The sequence below is a fragment of the Centropristis striata genome, chromosome 18 (assembly GCF_030273125.1).
Source record: "Centropristis striata isolate RG_2023a ecotype Rhode Island chromosome 18, C.striata_1.0, whole genome shotgun sequence".
Classification (NCBI taxonomy): Eukaryota; Metazoa; Chordata; class Actinopteri; order Perciformes; family Serranidae; genus Centropristis; species Centropristis striata.
The window spans coordinates 3337218-3355803 of NC_081534.1; the positions used below are offsets into that span (position 1 = coordinate 3337218).

Genomic DNA, 18586 nt, shown 5'->3' on the forward strand with positions numbered 1-18586 from the left:
ACAAATATAGAAATATAGAAATATAGAAATTTTGTTTATGTCAAGTTGCCATGACAAAGGCATTTTGTGGTAATGTCACTTTGATTAAAGTCAAGTTGTCAACCCAAGGAATGTCAACTTGTCATGACAAAAACCGAATGACACTTAATGACAGCAGTCATAAACGCTTATGACATTGACATCATGTTTATGACACATTTATGATGGTGTCATGTCACAGTTATGACAGTATCATGTCACTATTATGACGATACCTTCAAGTAAAGTGTTACCCAATAAAGCTACCTGTGCTAGTTTTGTGTTCACAGTAAAGGAGTGTGGGGTCAGTGAGGACTGCAAATATCTTCAAAATATAATCAAAGAAAGACAGACAGTCCCAAAGACTCCCATTGTGAGGGGGTGAGAAAGAGGAAGAGGAGGGAGGATGGTGTTTCGTCTTTTGTCCGGGCTGATGACTAAGAACAGGGAGGTGATGAGAGGAGACAGCGAAGAAGAAGCCCTCAGTTTTTGGTCGCGCCCCATATGATGAGTCCAAGAACAACCGCAGCTACGGCCAACACGATCGCCAGGATGCACATTTTCTTCCGGGAGCTCCGCTGTGGGGCAAAAAAAACAACAACAAATTGGAAGTTTGTGTAATAAATACATAAATATTAGCTATAATGTGGATTTTAATGGAGAGATTGATTGTTTAACCCATAAGAACCCATGGTGACACCAGTGTAACAAACACTTTAAATGTTCTAGAATCTCCCATATTCAGCTTTATGCTTCACCTTAACTCATTAAATCCCTCAGCAAGACTGTTTGACTGTGAGAAGAAGTGACTTCTGCAAAATATGTGTGTGACTGGAAACAGAAATGTGAAAAAGAAGCTAATTTCAAAAAGCATATTTTTTGTTACTAGGCTAAGTTCAAACCCATTTAACAATTCTAATTCTAATGTAAGTACATTTGACCAAATATAAACAAAAAAATAATCCGTTCCTATCCTTTCACAATTTTGATAAATGTGGAGATGCAAAGAAAAAGGCAAATTTGTGTTTCTGTGAGCAGAAAAGGTGTCCAGTTTAATTATTTTTAAATGAGAAATATCATAAACATAACTTCCATAAATGCCCAATATAACGTTTATGTCATATCACAGATATTTGACATTTAGGGGTAGAATTTTTTTAATATTTTTTTTTTTTAATAAATATGTTCTATGTGGTCCACTTGGTCTGTTGTATATCCCCCATAATTTTCCTTTAAGGATTACTGGGTCTGGGTTCTTATGGGTTAACTCTGATTCTAACCAATATAACTCTCAGTTTGAAGTGACTCACAACCGCAGCATGAATCAGATCACCTTGTGACTCAGCTTATTCTTTTATTTTCTCCTTTTCCGCCTCTTTATCTACGTCTTATTTACCAAAGCAAAGTGACTAAGAACTTGGTTACACAAGGGAGTCCTTGTGCAGGAGGTGGACGAGTCATACATGCATACATACTGATACAGCAGAGACCACTACAGCAATCACAAGTGATTACATTTCTCTATATTTATACATCTGAAAGTTACTCCTTCTATCCAGCTATTCTCAACCTTTTTGAGTCGCGACCCCAGTTCAGATCACCTGTCATGGACTACGTTCCACTCAGCTAAACACTCCCAAGAAACTCCAGAACACGGCTTTGTTATTTCCATGAAATTTACTTGAGAATATTGTGAAAAAAACGTTGCTTTAGCAGAAAAATAAAGAAAGAAAGAAAGGCGAGGAAGGCCAAGCTGATGACTGAGAGCTCACACGTCCGCAGGTGATCACACCACATGGCAGCCTTCACTTGATTCACCTGATTCCCGGAATGCACCACGTCTAGGTCGCTATGGTTACAGACATAAACAAATACAGCTGAACAGCCAAGAAACAAACCAACATTTTAAATATGATATCAAGTGACATGACACTCCCCGCTTGGGGTCTTTAAAGAGCCCACATTTACTGAACAGAATCAGTCTTTGGAAAAAAAAGCAGAACCACTTCTGTAAAAGAAAGTAAGGAAAAGAAAGGAAAGTCTTCCTGGTTCCATCCTTGACGACCTCTACTTCAACTTTTCGAACCAATCCATCTTCTCCTGGAAAGGTTTTTGTGATGATGCCCATAGGCCATTGATTTCTCTTTGCTTGATTATCTTTTAGGAGAACGATGTCCCCTTCCTGGAGGCTTGTTTTGGCCGTTTTCCTTGCCACTTGTGCCGAAGCTGCAATGTTTTGAGGTATTCGTGTCTCCACCTGTTCCAAAACATTTCTGCTAGGCCCTGGACCCGCTTCCACTCCTCTCTGACGAGATCTGCTTCCTCAAAGCTACCTGACGGAGGAGGTCTTAAGGGTCAGGAGCATTGCTGGGGCGAGGATGAGAGGCGATTCTGGATCCGATGACACAGGGATGAGCGGTCTAGCGTTCATGATTGCAGCTACCTCCGCCATGAGCGTAGTCAGAACCTCATGTGTCAGGTGAGACTTCCTTTGCTCAAGCAACATGCAGTCCAAAATGCGACGGGCGATGCCGATCATTCGTTCCCACGCGCCACCCATATGAGACGCGACACAAAATGACCAAAAATAGACAGAAAATGACTTAAAGACACAAAATGACTTAAAAAAAAGACACAAAATGACCCAAAAATAGACACAAAATGACCAAAAATAGACAGAAAATGACTTAAAGACACAAAATGACTTAAAAAAAAAGACACAAAATGACCAAAAAAAACACGCAAAATGACAAAAAAAAGACAAAAAAAAACCACAGAATGACCAAAAATGTTTGATTTTTGATTTGGTGACCCCCAGAATTCATCTCTCGACCCCAATTGGGGTCCCGACTCCAAGGTTGAGAATAGCTGCTCTACTCTGTTGATAGTGCTTCCTGTTTTAATGAGTTTTACCTGGTAGTCTGCAGCACGTGACAGCTGCTGAGTGGCACTCTGGACATTCACTTCTGCACTCTCCACATTGGCCTCTATACTGTCTGCACAACACACAAGAAACACACAAGAAACACACAAGAAACACACAAGAAACACACATTTTACATGCAGCAGGTGGGAGGAGAGAGGGAAGTTCACAAACTCATTTTCCCAGTCATTAGACCTGTTGACAGGTCAGCACAACACATAACGTGGACAAGGTCATATCCTTCATTTGGTTTGTTCATTACTTATTTTGTCATTTCATCATATTGTAATTTTTTTTTATATTGTTTTGGTTTTTTTCATTTCTCCTCTTTTTTAATGACTTACAAGGTCAAGTAGCATATTACTTATTATTGCTGGCCAGTCACTGACATTTTTTGCAAAGAACAAAGTTGCAATCCATTATAATACTTTTATAATTCATTATGATCACAGTTGTTTGTGTGTTTTAATGAACACAAAATTATTAATATTATTTTGTCTTATTTTGTATTATAAAAAAACATTAGATTTCTTCAAAAAAAAAAAAGAGCCAGATCCTCCTCTTATGAAGACGAATGTATGTACTATATTTAACTATTTACAATTTTTTCTTCCTTCTCTCCTATTAATTATATGCATGTCATATATAATTTTATTTTAATCATTTAATTATTATTATTTTTATTAATAATAATAATAATAATAATAATAATAATAATAATAATAATAATAATTTATTGAATGACCTAATTACTATCCTGAGATGTATGCTGTATAGAATGTTGTTTGTTTACTTAAAAAATAAATATAAATAAATTGCTTTATAATGTTATGTTTGTTAGAGTATTTGAGTGCCTATAACTATAATTATACAGTGCTATAGGCAGATTATAAAGCATTATATGAATGTTTATGATGAAATATAGCTATTTTTAAAGTTATTTTTTCCATAAACAATTGTGCGTGTCTCTGACTGCATTGGTTATCAGTACTATTCTCTAATAATATTTGGGTAAATATGTTATTGCACTGAATAAAAATGCTGAATGTGAGACAGCTGATCCAGTCCACATCTTTGTTGTCATTCAGTAAATAATTCAGTTCTAAGTTGTTACATTATTAGAGGAACAGACAATGAATGAGAGGACCAAAGCTCACCTATCATGTCCCCCTGCTCATGGACCATCATCCCCAGGTCTTTAAAGATGTCATTGATATCTGTGATGTCCGACTGAATCAAGCAACACAAAGAGAGGTTGTTACTACACACATACTGGACATAGAACTGGTCATGCTGGTACAGACATTGGACTCTTATACCTCCAGCTGCCTGATGCTTGACTCTCTCTCCTGGATCAGCTTCAGGTCGTCTTCAGTGATGGCTTCGGTCTGAGCCTGCACCTGGGAATCACTGCAGGAACAAATGTAGATGAAATAATAAAAAATTGACATAATAACAACAGCAACTGTAATAACGATCATGAATTGCAGACCTACCCGAGGAAAGACGGCACATTTCCAAAGCTGTCATCAGGCTGTCCTCCCTGTTAAAGGACATGAAGTGTGAGCTTTAAGGGGTCTGGGATTCAGTTAAAGTCATCCAGAAAGCCTGACCACCATCAGATTCATTTAAATATCATTCACAGTATGAAAATAAAAGATAATCTGAACTGTACACTATGTATTACAGGCACAGTGTGCACCTTTTTCCACATGATTTGGGAATGCCAAGGGGTTGAAAAGTTATGGAAAAATGGTGCAGAGTGAACTGTCACTGCTAATTTTTTCTTTTTCTTAATTGTATCGTAAGTGTTTGTATATGTATTTTGTATATTGTACGTATTTTTTTACATTTTTTTTATTTTTTGTTTGTTTGTTTTTTGTTTCATAATTCTCTGCTTTTTTACATCATGGCCAGGGGACTACAGATGAAAACTAGCCTTCTGGCTAACTCTGGCTTTTTTAACCATGTATAATCATGTGTTTTATGAAATTGCACTGTCCCCTTTTAAATAAACTAATAATAATTAATAATAACAATAATTTCCATTCCTATCCCCCTGTCCCCATCTGTTTTTAATTTAAATGATCTCTCTCAACTGAAACTTACGAAATCCTCAAAGGGCGTGTTCGTGGCTTGCCTAACTGCAGCTTAAAAGATGATCGCAACAAGATGGAAACCGCCCAATTTACTAACTCTGAGACAGCGGTTGCTCAACTTTATAGATGTTGCGCGCTTCTGGAATTGTCCACACGTGTCCATGGTGCAAAAGAGGATGTGACATCATCGTACTGGGCTTGAACAGTGGAGGCTCTCAAAGCCCCCCCCACCACCCCCCAAAATAATGAGGGACTATCACAAAAAAATTGACACTTTTTAAAAAAAATGACTTAGTATGTCAAAAATAATGATTTAGTACTTAGAAATAAATGCAATATAAATAAAGTAAAATAAATAAAGTTTGATTGATTAGAAATAATAAAGACTTTCTCAAAATACTGACATGCTTGCCTTGAAATAGTGACTTAGTATCTCAAAATAATAACTTTTTAAAATTAGATTTGGCAGTAATGGCATTCCATAAAACATCTCCATGGTGACACCAAATAAAACCTGTTCTGTACTGTACTGTGTAGCTCCCCAGCCAAGATATGCTCATTACCAACCATCTACTGTAAAGCAACGAGGAAACCTTTCCTGCTTATCAGCGTGAACACAGCAGACCCAGATATTTTTCTGTGCAGAGAGATAAGCGTTGTGGGGACAGAGTTGCCAAGCGAGCCGGCTCTCCGGAGGGACTCTGTGTCCAAAACAGTTACCGTTCAGTAGCAGCGTGATGTCACAGCTACACCCTGTTGAAACTCTTATCAACTGCCAGGTCAAACAATTGCAAAAATAAACTTTCCAAATGTGTTTATTTCCTGCTGCAGTGTATGTGAGAGACAGCAGCTGACAGGAAGTTAACATGGAGCCAACAGGACGCAGAACAATGGGATTCCAGTGAAAGGGTCTGCACCGGACACAAGTTAATAAGAGAGAGAACTGATTTATAAATCAGAGACATGAGGAGGATGACATCTGAGGAACAAGGTTATAATAGTTTTGGATTTTTCATTGGTTTTAGTTTTAATTTCGTTGTCAATTTTTGTTGTCAAATTCAGTTAGTTTTAGTTAGTTTTCAGAGTGAGTTCATTAGTTTTAATTAGTTTTTATTTTTTGGAAAATGCTTAGTTTTAGTTTAGTTTTTATTAGTTTTAGTGTTAGTTTTAGTTTTTTTGTAATGGGGTATTTGTTGGGTGCCAGATTCAATAAGGTCACAATAAATGTTTCCTTTGTTTCCTTTGTCTGATCCATCTCGGCCCCAATAAGTTTATTAAGTCATAAAACCAGATGGATTAAATAGATTTAATATCAACCAAAAGAATTACGTATGAAAAAAGTTGACAAAGACGAAAACTAAGGACATTTTCACTATAATTTCAGTTAGTTTTAGTTGGTTTTGTAACCACAAAATACAGTTTCAGTTAGTTATCGTTTTTTTAAAAAACTCTCGTTTTTATTTTTATTTCAGTTAACGAAAATGTTTTTTCAATTCTAGTTTTTGTTATTTCGTTTTTGTTAACTATAATAACCTCGCTGAGGAAGTGGAAAATAACTTCTTCTTGTGCGTTCAAAGCTCCTGATATATAATTAATATATATATACAGTGGCTTGCAAAAGTATTCATACCTTTTGGATGTTTCACCCTTTTGTTGCTTTTACACATGAAATCATGGTCAATATAATTTGGTCTTTTTTTTTTTTTTTTTTTGATTGATTGATTGTCTTTATTTCGAACATGCAAGGAAAATAAAAACAAAAAAACAAGTTTAAATATTAATAGATGAATAAATAAAAAACAAAACAAAAAAGCAAAAAAAATTTGAGAAAACAGACACTTTCTGCAAGCTCGAAAGGGAGTAGGAAGAAGTAGAAAAAACGAATCGAGTCCTACCCCTTAATCTCTATATCTATATACATATATATATATGAATAATCAATATAGTCACATACAAATATTATAAACAATTATATACATATATATATATATATATATATATACTATAAACAATTTATATTCCATTGTAAATACCTATACATGTATATTGTAAATTACTATATAAATTATTATAAACATAAATACAATTACCATGTGTATTACAAAACTACAGTCTACATATGTCCATATGTACATGTTACAGAGGCTTTTCTAAATTTCTGTACTTTGTAAAGATGATGTCTTTATATTTGTTTTTAAACTGTCTTATGTTTTGGCTTTTCTGTACTTGAAAACATGTCTTATATTCTAGGAAGCAAAGGGTGGTTACTTTGAGGAATCTAAAATATAAGACATGTTTTCAGTTATTTCACACTTTTTTGTTAAGTACATAATTCCATATGTGTTCATTCATAGTTTTGATGAATCTACAATGTAAATAGTCATGAAAATAAAGGAAACGCATTGAATGAGAAGGTGTGTCCAAACTTTTGGCCTGTACTGTGCATCTGTATCTGATTTAGGTTGGTTTGGCACACTAGCCACCTCTTACATTCCACCTAATATATATCCATCTACACTTATCATCTAAGAATTATATTACATTTAAGATGATTAAACTTAGCTGAGAAAGTAGTGTCTAGAAAAAAATCCACGTTTGACTAATAAAAACAAGAGTAAAAGAAAAGGTAACATTGATGGATGATTACTCACTGATATATGGGTTATTGGTCACTCACTAATGCTCTGTTTACTGTCTATTTCACTGGCCTTTACTGTGACCTTTACACAGACACATCAGGTAACTCACCGACACTCTGGAGCTCGCCCTCACTCTCGCCACAAAGTCTCTCTCTTTGTCTGCCGCCTGCCTCTGGGTCTTCTGGAAGCTGTTTAGTGCTGCGGAGAAATCATTCACCAGACGTTCTTTCTGTATCTTCCTCTGCCGCTAAAACACACATAGAATAAAAACATTAACAGAAGGGCCATTAAACTTCTGGGAATCAAACCAGTATCAAGGAGCAGGGAACTGATGACCTTAAATAGTTTAGGAAAGACTTGAAGAGTTCAATACCTGATCGGGGCCGACAGGAAGTGCACAGAATGCCTTGATCAGTCTGTCGGTCTCCTTCGCCAGCTGGTTTCCTTGCTGCTGCTTCTGTTGCCTTGTGGAGCACAGACAAATGTATATTTATTTTGTTAATTGAAAAAAAAAAAAAAAAATCATGTACCCTTGCTACAATAGGAATGTTAGGCAGTTGATTAATCTGAAAATAAAAAAAAACATCCATAGTTGTGTGTGGAGCTGCCAATATCAGCATTAAACTTTATCTATCTATAAAAGCAAGAAGTGTGTGTGTGTGTGTGTGTGTGTGTGTGTGTGTGTGTGTGTGTGTGTGTGTGTGGATGTGTGTCTAGGGCAGGGATGGGCAACTTAAATGCTGGAGGGGGCCACAATTTTTCACATATAGGACCGTGCACTTAACCTGATATGATGAAACTGCAATTTTAAATATGTTTCATATATATTTCATGCTCAAATGCATGTTTAACAGTATAAATAGGAATACAAAAGGTTTGAAGCAAATAAAAAATAACCACTTACTGTGATTTCTTTTTTTTTTCAGTGCAAGAACAGCAGACCAACATTAATTGCAAGAAGTCATTTTGTGCATTTTTACACTGCACTTTTAAGATTTCATACTCAAATGCATGTAGTTGTACTGAGGGCCACTTCAAGTGAGGGTGCGGGCCGTATGCGGCCCCCGGGCCTCCAGTTGCCCATCCCTGGTCTAGGGCATATCTCTGTGACCGTTAGTCAGACTGACCTCAGATTTCGTATGTGACTTGCACATGGCACGAAGGTGTGCATCCTCCATTTAGAAGATTTTTTAATTCATTTTTCAAAATATCAATATTTACGTAGGACGTGTTGCAGCACTGTTTCTGATCAGACGCCTTTAAGGGGAGCTCATCTCATCTGTAAGTCTATTTAGCCTACCTATCTTTAGGAGTTTTAAAGTGCGCTACAAGGTTAGATTTTCCAATAATATTCAAATAGTTTCCAGCAAATATCAATGTTCAATGTGTATGTGCTGGATGGTGTGGTACCTTATGAAAAGTAAGTGTTTTATGGAGCTGCAAACGTTGTAGTGGTCTGCATGTAATGTGTAAATTCTGTTATTCGCGATTAGCATGCTAAGCGGATATTTCGCTTTATTTATGTCTTATGTTGCATCTCCCACTATACGAATACATACTTCCTACGGGCACTGCATTAGTTCTATTTAAACAGTATCAAGCCAATAAAATAGGGGTGTGACGAGATTAAACTTGACGATATTTCTCGTCACACTAAAAATCAGTCTCGCAAGATTTGTGAGTTATACAAACTTCTATTTGTGACCTATGTTTGTGACCTGTGGGGGAAGTAAAATGAAAAGAAGAAGTGGAGGAGAAGGAGGGCAAGCAGCAAGCAGCTAGAATGACGTCGCAGGGGCCGGAGGCTCGTTAAGAAGAGTAAGAACGAATCGAATCGGCATAGTCTTACTAATAAGCTAACAGTTACTCTGTAGCAGTACAGTGTGTATGTGCTAACAGGCTAACAGTTAGCTCTGTAGCAGTACAGTGTGTATGTGCTAACAGGCTAACAGTTAGCTCTGTAGCAGGACAGTGTGTATGTGCTAACAGGCTAACAGTTAGCTCTGTAGCAGTACAGTGTGTATGTGCAAACAGGCTAACAGTTAGATCTGTAGCAGTACAGTGTATATGTGCTAACAGGCTAACAGTTAGCTCTGTAGCAGTACAGTGTGTTTGTGCAAACAGGCTAACAGTTAGCTCTGTAGCAGTACAGTGTGTTTGTGCTAACAGGCTAACAGTTAGCTCTGTAGCAGTACAGTGTGTTTGTGCTAACAGGCTAACAGTTACCTCTGTAGCAGTACAGTGTGTATGTGCAAACAGGCTAACAGTTAGCTCTATAGCAGTACAGTGTGTATGTGCTAACAGGCTAACAGTTAGCTCTATAGCAGTACAGTGTGTATGTGCTAACAGGCTAACAGTTAGCTCTGTAGCAGTACAGTGTGTATGCGCTGCTGCTGCAGGAGGTGTTCACTTAGTGATCTCTGTTTGTTTACAACAAGCACCAGACACTCTGTGCACAGTTAGTGATGCTGGTTAATTCAAGATCACTATGTTTATGATAATTAGCCATGCTGCTTTGTTTTGATCAGCTGCTGATGTTGTGCAGTTAGCAACAGCAGACACAGTTGAGTCTCCCGTGTGTAGTCATATGTGATCACGGTCGAAACTGTCACTAAGCGATTACGCGATTATTGAAAACCGTAAGTCACCTCCAGAGTCTCATGAATCCCTCTGGGGTTTTTTTTTTTTCATCTTATTTTACCTTTCCTAAATTTTAGTTTTAGTTTCAATTTGTGGAAGGAGGCGTTTATTAAAAGCTCATGCTTACATCATGCATGTAAAGAGTTATAATAAAACATTTCAAAATGCATGTGCAACTCGGTTAAATAAAAGTCTGTTGGTCCAGTCAGATATTGTGTCATTGTAGTTTTCGTGAACTGAGAGTATCGTCAGACCCCTACAATACAATATTTAAACCTCTTCTTCACCTGCTTTTTTATGACAATGTTTTACTGTATTAGATTCTGCAAAGCCAATAACTCACAGTGTCTGTGGCAGCTGGCCGCTGTCACGCTCTGTTCCCAGCAGAGCAACCGTCCTCTGCAGCTCCGAGGCTGGAGGAAGAAAGAGTGCAGACATTGTTCATCTGAACTCAAGTATCTCAATGTGACTACTATGATCACACCAACATGGTCTCACAGAAATCCGTGGAATAGCCATGGATTCGCTCAAATTTCCGTGAAACTGACACGGATTTCGCTACAATGCAAGTTAATGACAGTCATATTTTTCTGGCGAGATCTTCACCACAAAGTGATTATGAACATTCACTGAGTGAATATTTAGAAAATAAAACATATATTTCTCGCTAGAAATGTGATCAAAATCCATTTTTATGCAGAAACTAAGTCAAAATATTAATTTTTTCACTAAAAAATGAGAGAACTGTCCGCCATGTTTTTTGTTCTGACTGCTGGGACCTTGAAAGTCACGTGGCTTGGAACAAACCAATAGCCACAGGATATGACTGTCATTAACTTGCATTGTAGCGAAATCCGTGTCAGTTTCATGGAAATTGTAGCGATTCCGTGGCTATTCCACGGATTTTGAGTTAAGCGAAATCCGTGGCTATTTCAGGGATTTCTGTGAGACCAGGTTGGATCACACATAGTGGAGTCAGTACAGTGTGTGTGTGTGTGTGTGTGTGTGTGTGTGTGTATTACTCAGCAGCGTCAGCTTCTGGATGTTGGTGCTGATGTTGTGAACTAAAGCACTGGGCTCCTCTGCAATCCCAGCCTGGTAGGCCATGATGGAGAGCTGCGAGGACACACAACAACACTGTCAGTCACTTCAATCATTCAGGAGGCTGACAGAGATGTCTGTTACCATAGTTACTGCAGTTATTTCCGTGTGTTTGTGACCGACATGAGAAAATACCTCTGGGCATCTGAGCTGAAAGCATTTTGTTATTTTGTGTCTCAGTTTTAATCCTGCTATAGACACACTTTGTTTTAATCAAGTTTAAGTGGACATCTTGCAAAAACAAAATTTTATTTAAATTTTTAATTTATTTTATTATATTTTTAATTTATTTTATTATATTGTTGCACTGTGTTTATGTATTTTACTTTTTTAGTTTCTACCGTATTTCCTGCAACTGTGATATCTGTACAGCACTTTGGTCAACCCCGGTTGTTTTAAATCTGCTCTATAAATAAAGTTTGACTTGACTTGACTTGACATTTGTGTGCTCCAGTAAATTACCAACAAGTATCAACTAGGGTTGTCAAAAGTATCGATACTCAAAAAAGTATCGATACTAAAAAGTTGTATCCGGATACAATACTCATTTTCAAAAGTATAGAGTATCTGAAGCTTGTTATCATAGTTGCAGTTTCTTTTTGCACAACTGTTTTTTATTATAAATATTTAACCTGTGGTTCTGTTCATTTTTACATGTTGCATTTTTCTTGTTCATAAAAATATTTCTGTTCAATTTTTGTTTTTATCCTTGTGGTAGAGAAAATTGAATCGAGTATCAAATATTTTCCTGTGTAAAACAGAGATTCCAGACCAGACGAAAAGTAATATTCTGTTTTCTGTCTTTTTTGTGCATTTTGGGTTTATAGATCTGTTTATCTCATCTGTTTTTGTTTGGTTATTTGTTTACCTGTTTCGTTTATTTTTTGATGAATTTCATTTTTCATTTGTTTTAATAGGGGAGGACCCTACCTCCCTCCCTCCGCTCCACTGTATTGTAATTATCTTTTCTATCTTCATCATTGTGCAATTGAACTGAACCAAACTAATCTATACACAGTTGGCATTATTTGCTAAAAATAAAGGATAAACTTTAAATAATTAGCTATCAGTAAAGGATAACTGCTGAAATAATTATGTTACAATAATGGATAAAAAAAAAATTAAATAATTGTGTAAAAGTTATAGATAATTAGTTGAAATAATAATGTGAAAATAAAGGATAAACAGTTAGAATAATTTAGTAAAAATAAAGGATAAACAGTTGAAATAATTTAGTAAAAATAATAGATAATTAGTTGAAATAATAATGTGAAAATAAAGGATAAACAGTTAGAATAATTTACTAAAAATAAAGGATAAACAGTTGGAACAATTATGTGAAAAAAATAGATAATTTGTTTAAATAATAATGTGAAAATAAAAGATAAACAGTTGAAATAATTGTGTAAAAATAATAGATAATTAGTTTAAATAATAATGTGAAAATAAATGATAAACAGTTAGAATAATTAACTAAAAATAAAGGATAAACAGTTGGAACAATTATGTGGAAAAAATAGATAGTTTAGATTAGATTAGTTTAAATAATAATGTGAAAATAAAAGAAAAACAGTTGAAATAATTGTGTAAAAATAATAGATAATTAGTTTAAATAATAATGTGAAAATAAAGGATAAACAGTTAGAATAATTAACTAAAATAAAGGATAAACAGTTTGAATAATTAACTAAAATAAAGGACAAACAGTTGGAACAATTATGTGAAAATAATAGATAGTTAGTTTAAATAATAATGTGAAAATAATGGACAAACAGTTAAAATAATTTAGTAAAAATAATAGATAATCAGTTAAAACAATTATGTGAAAATAATGGATACACAGTTGGAATAATTATGTTAAAATAACAGATAAACAGTTGAAATAATTCAGTAAAAAATAATAGATAATTAGTTGAATTAACAATGTGAAAATAAAGGATAAACAGTTTAAATAATTTAGTAAAAAATAATAGATTATTAGTTTAAATAATAATGTGAAAATAACATTGTATGCTTTAGCATTAAAATAGTGACACTGTGGCATCTGACCAATCAGTGAATCATACAAGATTCAAGCTTTCCTTTATTGTCATTGTATTAAAAAAGTATACAACTAAATTTACACGTGCTTCTCATATATAAAGTGCTTTAAAAAATACATTCAGACATTACGCATATGTAATAAGTAATCTAAAAAGATAATAAATAGTTTAAAGGTAAAAGATAAAGTGGTGATGGATGCAAATGATGTATTATTGTCTATTTAGGGCTGCTAAATACAAAAAATCTTTCCTGCCACATGCCATCACACTGTACAATAACAAATAGTCTGGTTCATTACATACTGTCGTTATGCACTTTATGTGTTTTTTATGCACACTGTTCATTGCACCTTATTTGTTTCATAGCACCAACATTTTTATACTGCATATTCATATTTATTCTGCACTGGAATTCTACTCCTTAATACATACTCCTTCTTTAGACACTTTATTTTTACATTACATTTTATTGTATTTTATTGCATTTATATATTTTATTGCTTGAAGTATGCCTAGGTTGTTCTTTTTATTTAATTATTTAATTGTGTTGTTATTGTCTCTGTGTGTAGTGCTGCTGCTAATTTCCCAGCTTGGGATAAATAAAGTCTATCTATCTATCTATCTATCTATCTATCTATCTATCTATCTATTTACAAATGAGATGGGAAAAAGATGACATGAAAGGCAAGATTAGATGATATATGGTGAGAAAATATGAGAAGAGGTGAGACAAGATTAAATTATGAATCTTTGAAATGGTAAAACAGAAATAATATATGAGGTTACATAACAATCAATTTATTGAGATGTGATGAATTTGGTTAATGATAAAGGTACAAGAACAACAATAATTAATTAAGATAGTGTAATAAATTATATTATTTTGCCTTTAATACTAATGATGATGAATCAATAAATCACTACTATCTATCTATCTATATTTATCTGTGGGAAAGAGACTATAATAAATATAATAATAATAATGACTCAATTGACCTCGATTTGCTATATAAAAATGAAACATTTTGCAAAAAATCTTGCAATATCCTCCAATAACACTTCAGGGTTGACATTTTCAATTTCCAGGAGTGCAATTTCAGATGCAATTTGCAGGCTAATATATTTTTTTCTAGGTACTTTCTCTTCTACGTAGACTGCCAGGGTTGGGTCAGCCAGTCAGGCACACTTCCTGTACTGATCCATGACCAATATGTAAATCACCATCTGCTAACAAACTGCTGCCATCAGTCTAATGCTTTTTAAACGAGAGAAATTTGACATTGAATCATTATTTCCAGTGAAACTTGTTACAGCCTGTCTGTCTGCCTGTCACTCCTTGTTGTCCCTTTAATACTAATAAGTAGGCAGGCAGCGAGAAAAATGCGGAAATCACGGGAGCTTGAGAAGAAGAGTAAACGAACACTGTGTCCTATTATCATGCTGCAGGTTAAAGTTGTCTCTATGTGACTGTATTTCTCTGTAAACATGCAGCAGGAGCAGAAACATGAAGTTAAAGTCGCGACATATTCAAGCAGATTTCTGTCTCTCGTCTTCCCGGGGAACACGTGACTTTTCATTGCTTTGCTCCTAAAGATAAATCTGCAGCATAACATAATAATATGTATCATGCTAACCCGGCAGTGTTGTCAATCCTTTCCAAATGTTGAGCTCAGTTAAAGTTTAGACTTTACCTTTTCTTGTGACTTGTAGCAGCAGCGATGTACTTCCTGGTTCTTGGCCCCGCCCCCGTCACATGACGTCTGGAGCAGCAGAGCAACAATCACAGGGACAAAGTGTTGTAATCATGTTATAATGCTTCATATACATCAGGAGACTGCAAAGATTTAGAAAAGACTCCTGGAAAACTCTAGGCCAGGGGTCTCAAACTCAAAATACCTGGGGGCCGCTGGAGGCAGTATGGAAATGACCAAAAAAAAGACATAAAAATTACTATAAAAAAGACACAAAATGACAGAAAAAACACTAAATTACTTAAAAAAGACACAAAATGACAAAAAAAAATAATACACAGAATTACCATAAAAGACACAACATTATTAAAAAAGACACAAAATTACCCAAAAAAGACACAAAATGAACTAAACTAAAGTGTCGGTCTAAATTAAATTACTTAAAAAAAGAAACAAAATGACCAAAAGACACAGAATTGCCAAAAAAAGACAAAATTATTTTAAAAAAGACGCAAAATGACCAAAAAAAAGACACAAAATTACTAAAAAAATACAAAATTACTAAAAAAAGACACACAATTATTTTAAAAAGACACACAATTATTTTTAAAAAAGACAAAATTATTAAAAAAAGCGCACAACTATTAAAAAAAGACACAAAATTATTTAAAAAAGACACAAAATTACCAAAAAAAATAATTAAAGGGACCTTACACACACAACACGGTAAAATGCCATTCATATCAAACTCACATTAAACTTTCATATCAAGTTTTATCAAGTGAGTTTTATATGAATGGCACTTTACTGTGTTGTGTGTGGAAGGTCCCTTTAATTACTGTTTTTGGTCATTTTGTGTCTTTTTTAAAATAATTTTGTGTCTTTTTAAAATAATTTTGTTTCTCTTTTTAAGTAATTTAGTTTTGTCATTCTGTGTTTTATTTTGTCATTTCAAGTTTCAAGTCAAGTCATTTTATTTTGTTTTTTCAGTCATTTTGTGTCTTTTGTAATTTTGTGGGGGGTATTTTGGTCATTTTGTGTCTTTTTTTAAGTAGTTTAGTTTTTTGTGTCTTTTTTTGGTCATTTTGATACTGCCTCCAGCGGCCCCCAGGTGATTTGAGTTTGAGAACCCTGCTCTAGGCTCACACCTGCTCATATATATAAAGACAAGTGTTGAGAGTTTCTAGTCTCACACTGAGATTTTAGACAGAGTGTGAATCCTGCAGGGTCACTATTTACAAGACTACAACTAGATTCTTTTAGCATTTTTTTCCTACCATGCAATTTTTGACCCAATATGCTCTGAGTAAAAACTTACAAATGGAGGAGAATTACGCCTACCCTGTTACAACTCAAGTAAATTAAAAAAATAGAAATGTATTATTTCTATTATTGTTATTTATCAATAAAAGAAATAAGCAGTCACAAAAGAGAGAAAAGAAAGAAGCTTATTACTCATTACTCTAACTTATATAAATGAATCATCCTATTTTTAAGTATTTTTTTTAATAAGTTAATGGTATTGCAAGTTTTCAAGTCTTTCTCCAATTTGTTCCATAAATTAACAGCTGTCACCGTGGTGCATCGTGATTTGGTGTTGGTTCTGGTTTTTAACTTTTTAAATATACACACCCCTCTGAAATTATAATGGCTTTGTCTTAGATTGAACATTTTCTGAATACAGTCAGGCAGCATGTTGTTGTTAATTTTGAACATAAACTGTGCTGTTTTAAAATCCACCAGTTCATTGAATTTGAGTTCATTTACATTAATAAATAATTGATTGGTTGGATGCTTGTAGATTGTAGATTAGGCTAATAAACATTTTTTCAGGCTATGGTTTAACTCGCTTCTCAAAACCGATGGTTAGCTTGTCGGAGATCGTCTGAAGCATCGTCCAAACATGGAGTAGTTCTCTATAGTATAACGTCGCTTTTTACTTCTGCCGGCTGCATTAATGCTTCAAACATCATAAAAGTGGTGTTCATTGTGAAAGTCATCCTCATTTTCTGTAATCATCCTACTTCTGGGTTGGCCTACAAAAACATTCATTTCGTTTGCTCTCTATAAATAAATTCTGAAGGTAATTTGAGGGTAATTTGGCACTTCAGCATTGGCTTCACTCATCTGGCCCGGAGGATGCCCCATCAGTCCCATCCAACGAAATAACGAAAACTAGAATTGAAAAAACATTTTCATTAACTGAAATAAAAATAAAAACGAGAGCTTTAAAAAAAAAAAAAGATAACTAACTGAAACTTTATATTGTGGTTACAAAACTAAGTAAAATTATAGTGAAAGTGCCCTTCGTTTTCGTCTTTGTCAACTTTTTCATACATTAACCTTTTTGGTTGATATGAAATCTATTTCATCCATTTGGTTTTATGACTTAATAAACGTATTGGGACTGAGATGGATAAGACAAAGGAAATAGAGGCAACATTTATTGTGACTTTTTGAATCTCACACCCAACAAATACCCCATTACAAAAACACTAAAACTAATAAAAACTAAATTAAAACTAGCAAACTCACTCTAAAAACTAAAAACTCATTAAAACTAACTGAATTTGGAAACAAAAATTGACAACAAAATTAAAACTAAAACTAATGAAAAATCCAAAACTATTATAACCATGGTCCCATCATAGGGTTGATTGACACACTTTATAGGTTGGTAGGCAGAAAGTTATAGTTACTATAGTTACAAGAAATAAAGCAATCATCAAATACAATTCCACCTTTAAAATCCAAATCATTTAAAGATGAGTTAGATACCTTCTTTTTGTGTCTGGTCTGAATTTTACAAACTTGGTGCACGTTTCGGGGGACTCAATTTTCTCATTGAATAACAATCTTGGCTATAGCCCTGCATATCAAACCTGCAAACATTAAATAAAAACACAAATGTGTGTTGTCTGGAGATGTGTAGCAATTATTAGAGCACATTTAGGTGATTGATTTTGTAGGATATCTGCTGAGCACACAGTGTTTCAACATCTAGGTTCAGGCAGGTTAACCACACAGCTACATAACAGACTCCAGCTCCTGGAAATTTGTTCAGTGTTTGCAGAACAAAAGCCTGTCATGCTTACAGATGCTGAGTGCCTGCTGCATATCAGCCTGCACGTACAGCTGCTAAACACACTGACCTTTTGTTTTGCAACTAGTGTGTGATGATGAAAGTCACGTGGAAGCAGTTGCTGACTCGGGCTGTTGAAAAAGTAAAAAAGGCACCAGCTGCAAGCAGGGGTGCAACAGCACGCAGAATGTTTTCTAGCATGTTGGGTAGTCCTAAATAATTTCTTCATTGTAACAGCACCCTGGAGGGCACTTCATCATTTTTTTTCCCCGGGACGAGCATGCATTAGCAACCTGCATCTCTTTTTCTGCAATGAAAGGGCATCTTAGGGCACTGCATTGCATTTTCTGC

General features: G+C 34.8%; 1 protein-coding gene across 3 annotated transcripts; it reads right to left on the minus strand.

Moving 5' to 3' along the window:
• Positions 1–216: 216 nt before the first annotated feature.
• On the minus strand, positions 217–15182 carry stx7l (syntaxin 7-like). 3 transcript variants are annotated; one of them, XM_059356677.1, is made up of 10 exons: positions 15154–15182; positions 11342–11435; positions 10663–10732; positions 8053–8143; positions 7789–7926; positions 4438–4484; positions 4261–4351; positions 4099–4171; positions 2932–3014; positions 217–596 (listed from the first exon to the last, which is right to left on the minus strand). In XM_059356677.1, the coding sequence occupies exons 2-10, from the start codon at positions 11424–11426 to the stop codon at positions 501–503; spliced, it is 774 nt and encodes a 257-aa protein (XP_059212660.1). In that variant the 5' UTR covers positions 11427–11435; positions 15154–15182; the 3' UTR covers positions 217–500. The 3 variants fall into 3 exon arrangements, with proteins under 3 accessions (XP_059212660.1, XP_059212659.1, XP_059212661.1); XM_059356676.1 differs by having other exon boundaries at positions 15097–15177; XM_059356678.1 differs by lacking the exon at positions 217–596 and adding an exon at positions 643–1867 and having other exon boundaries at positions 15097–15177.
• Between the last annotated feature and the right edge of the window lie 3404 nt (positions 15183–18586).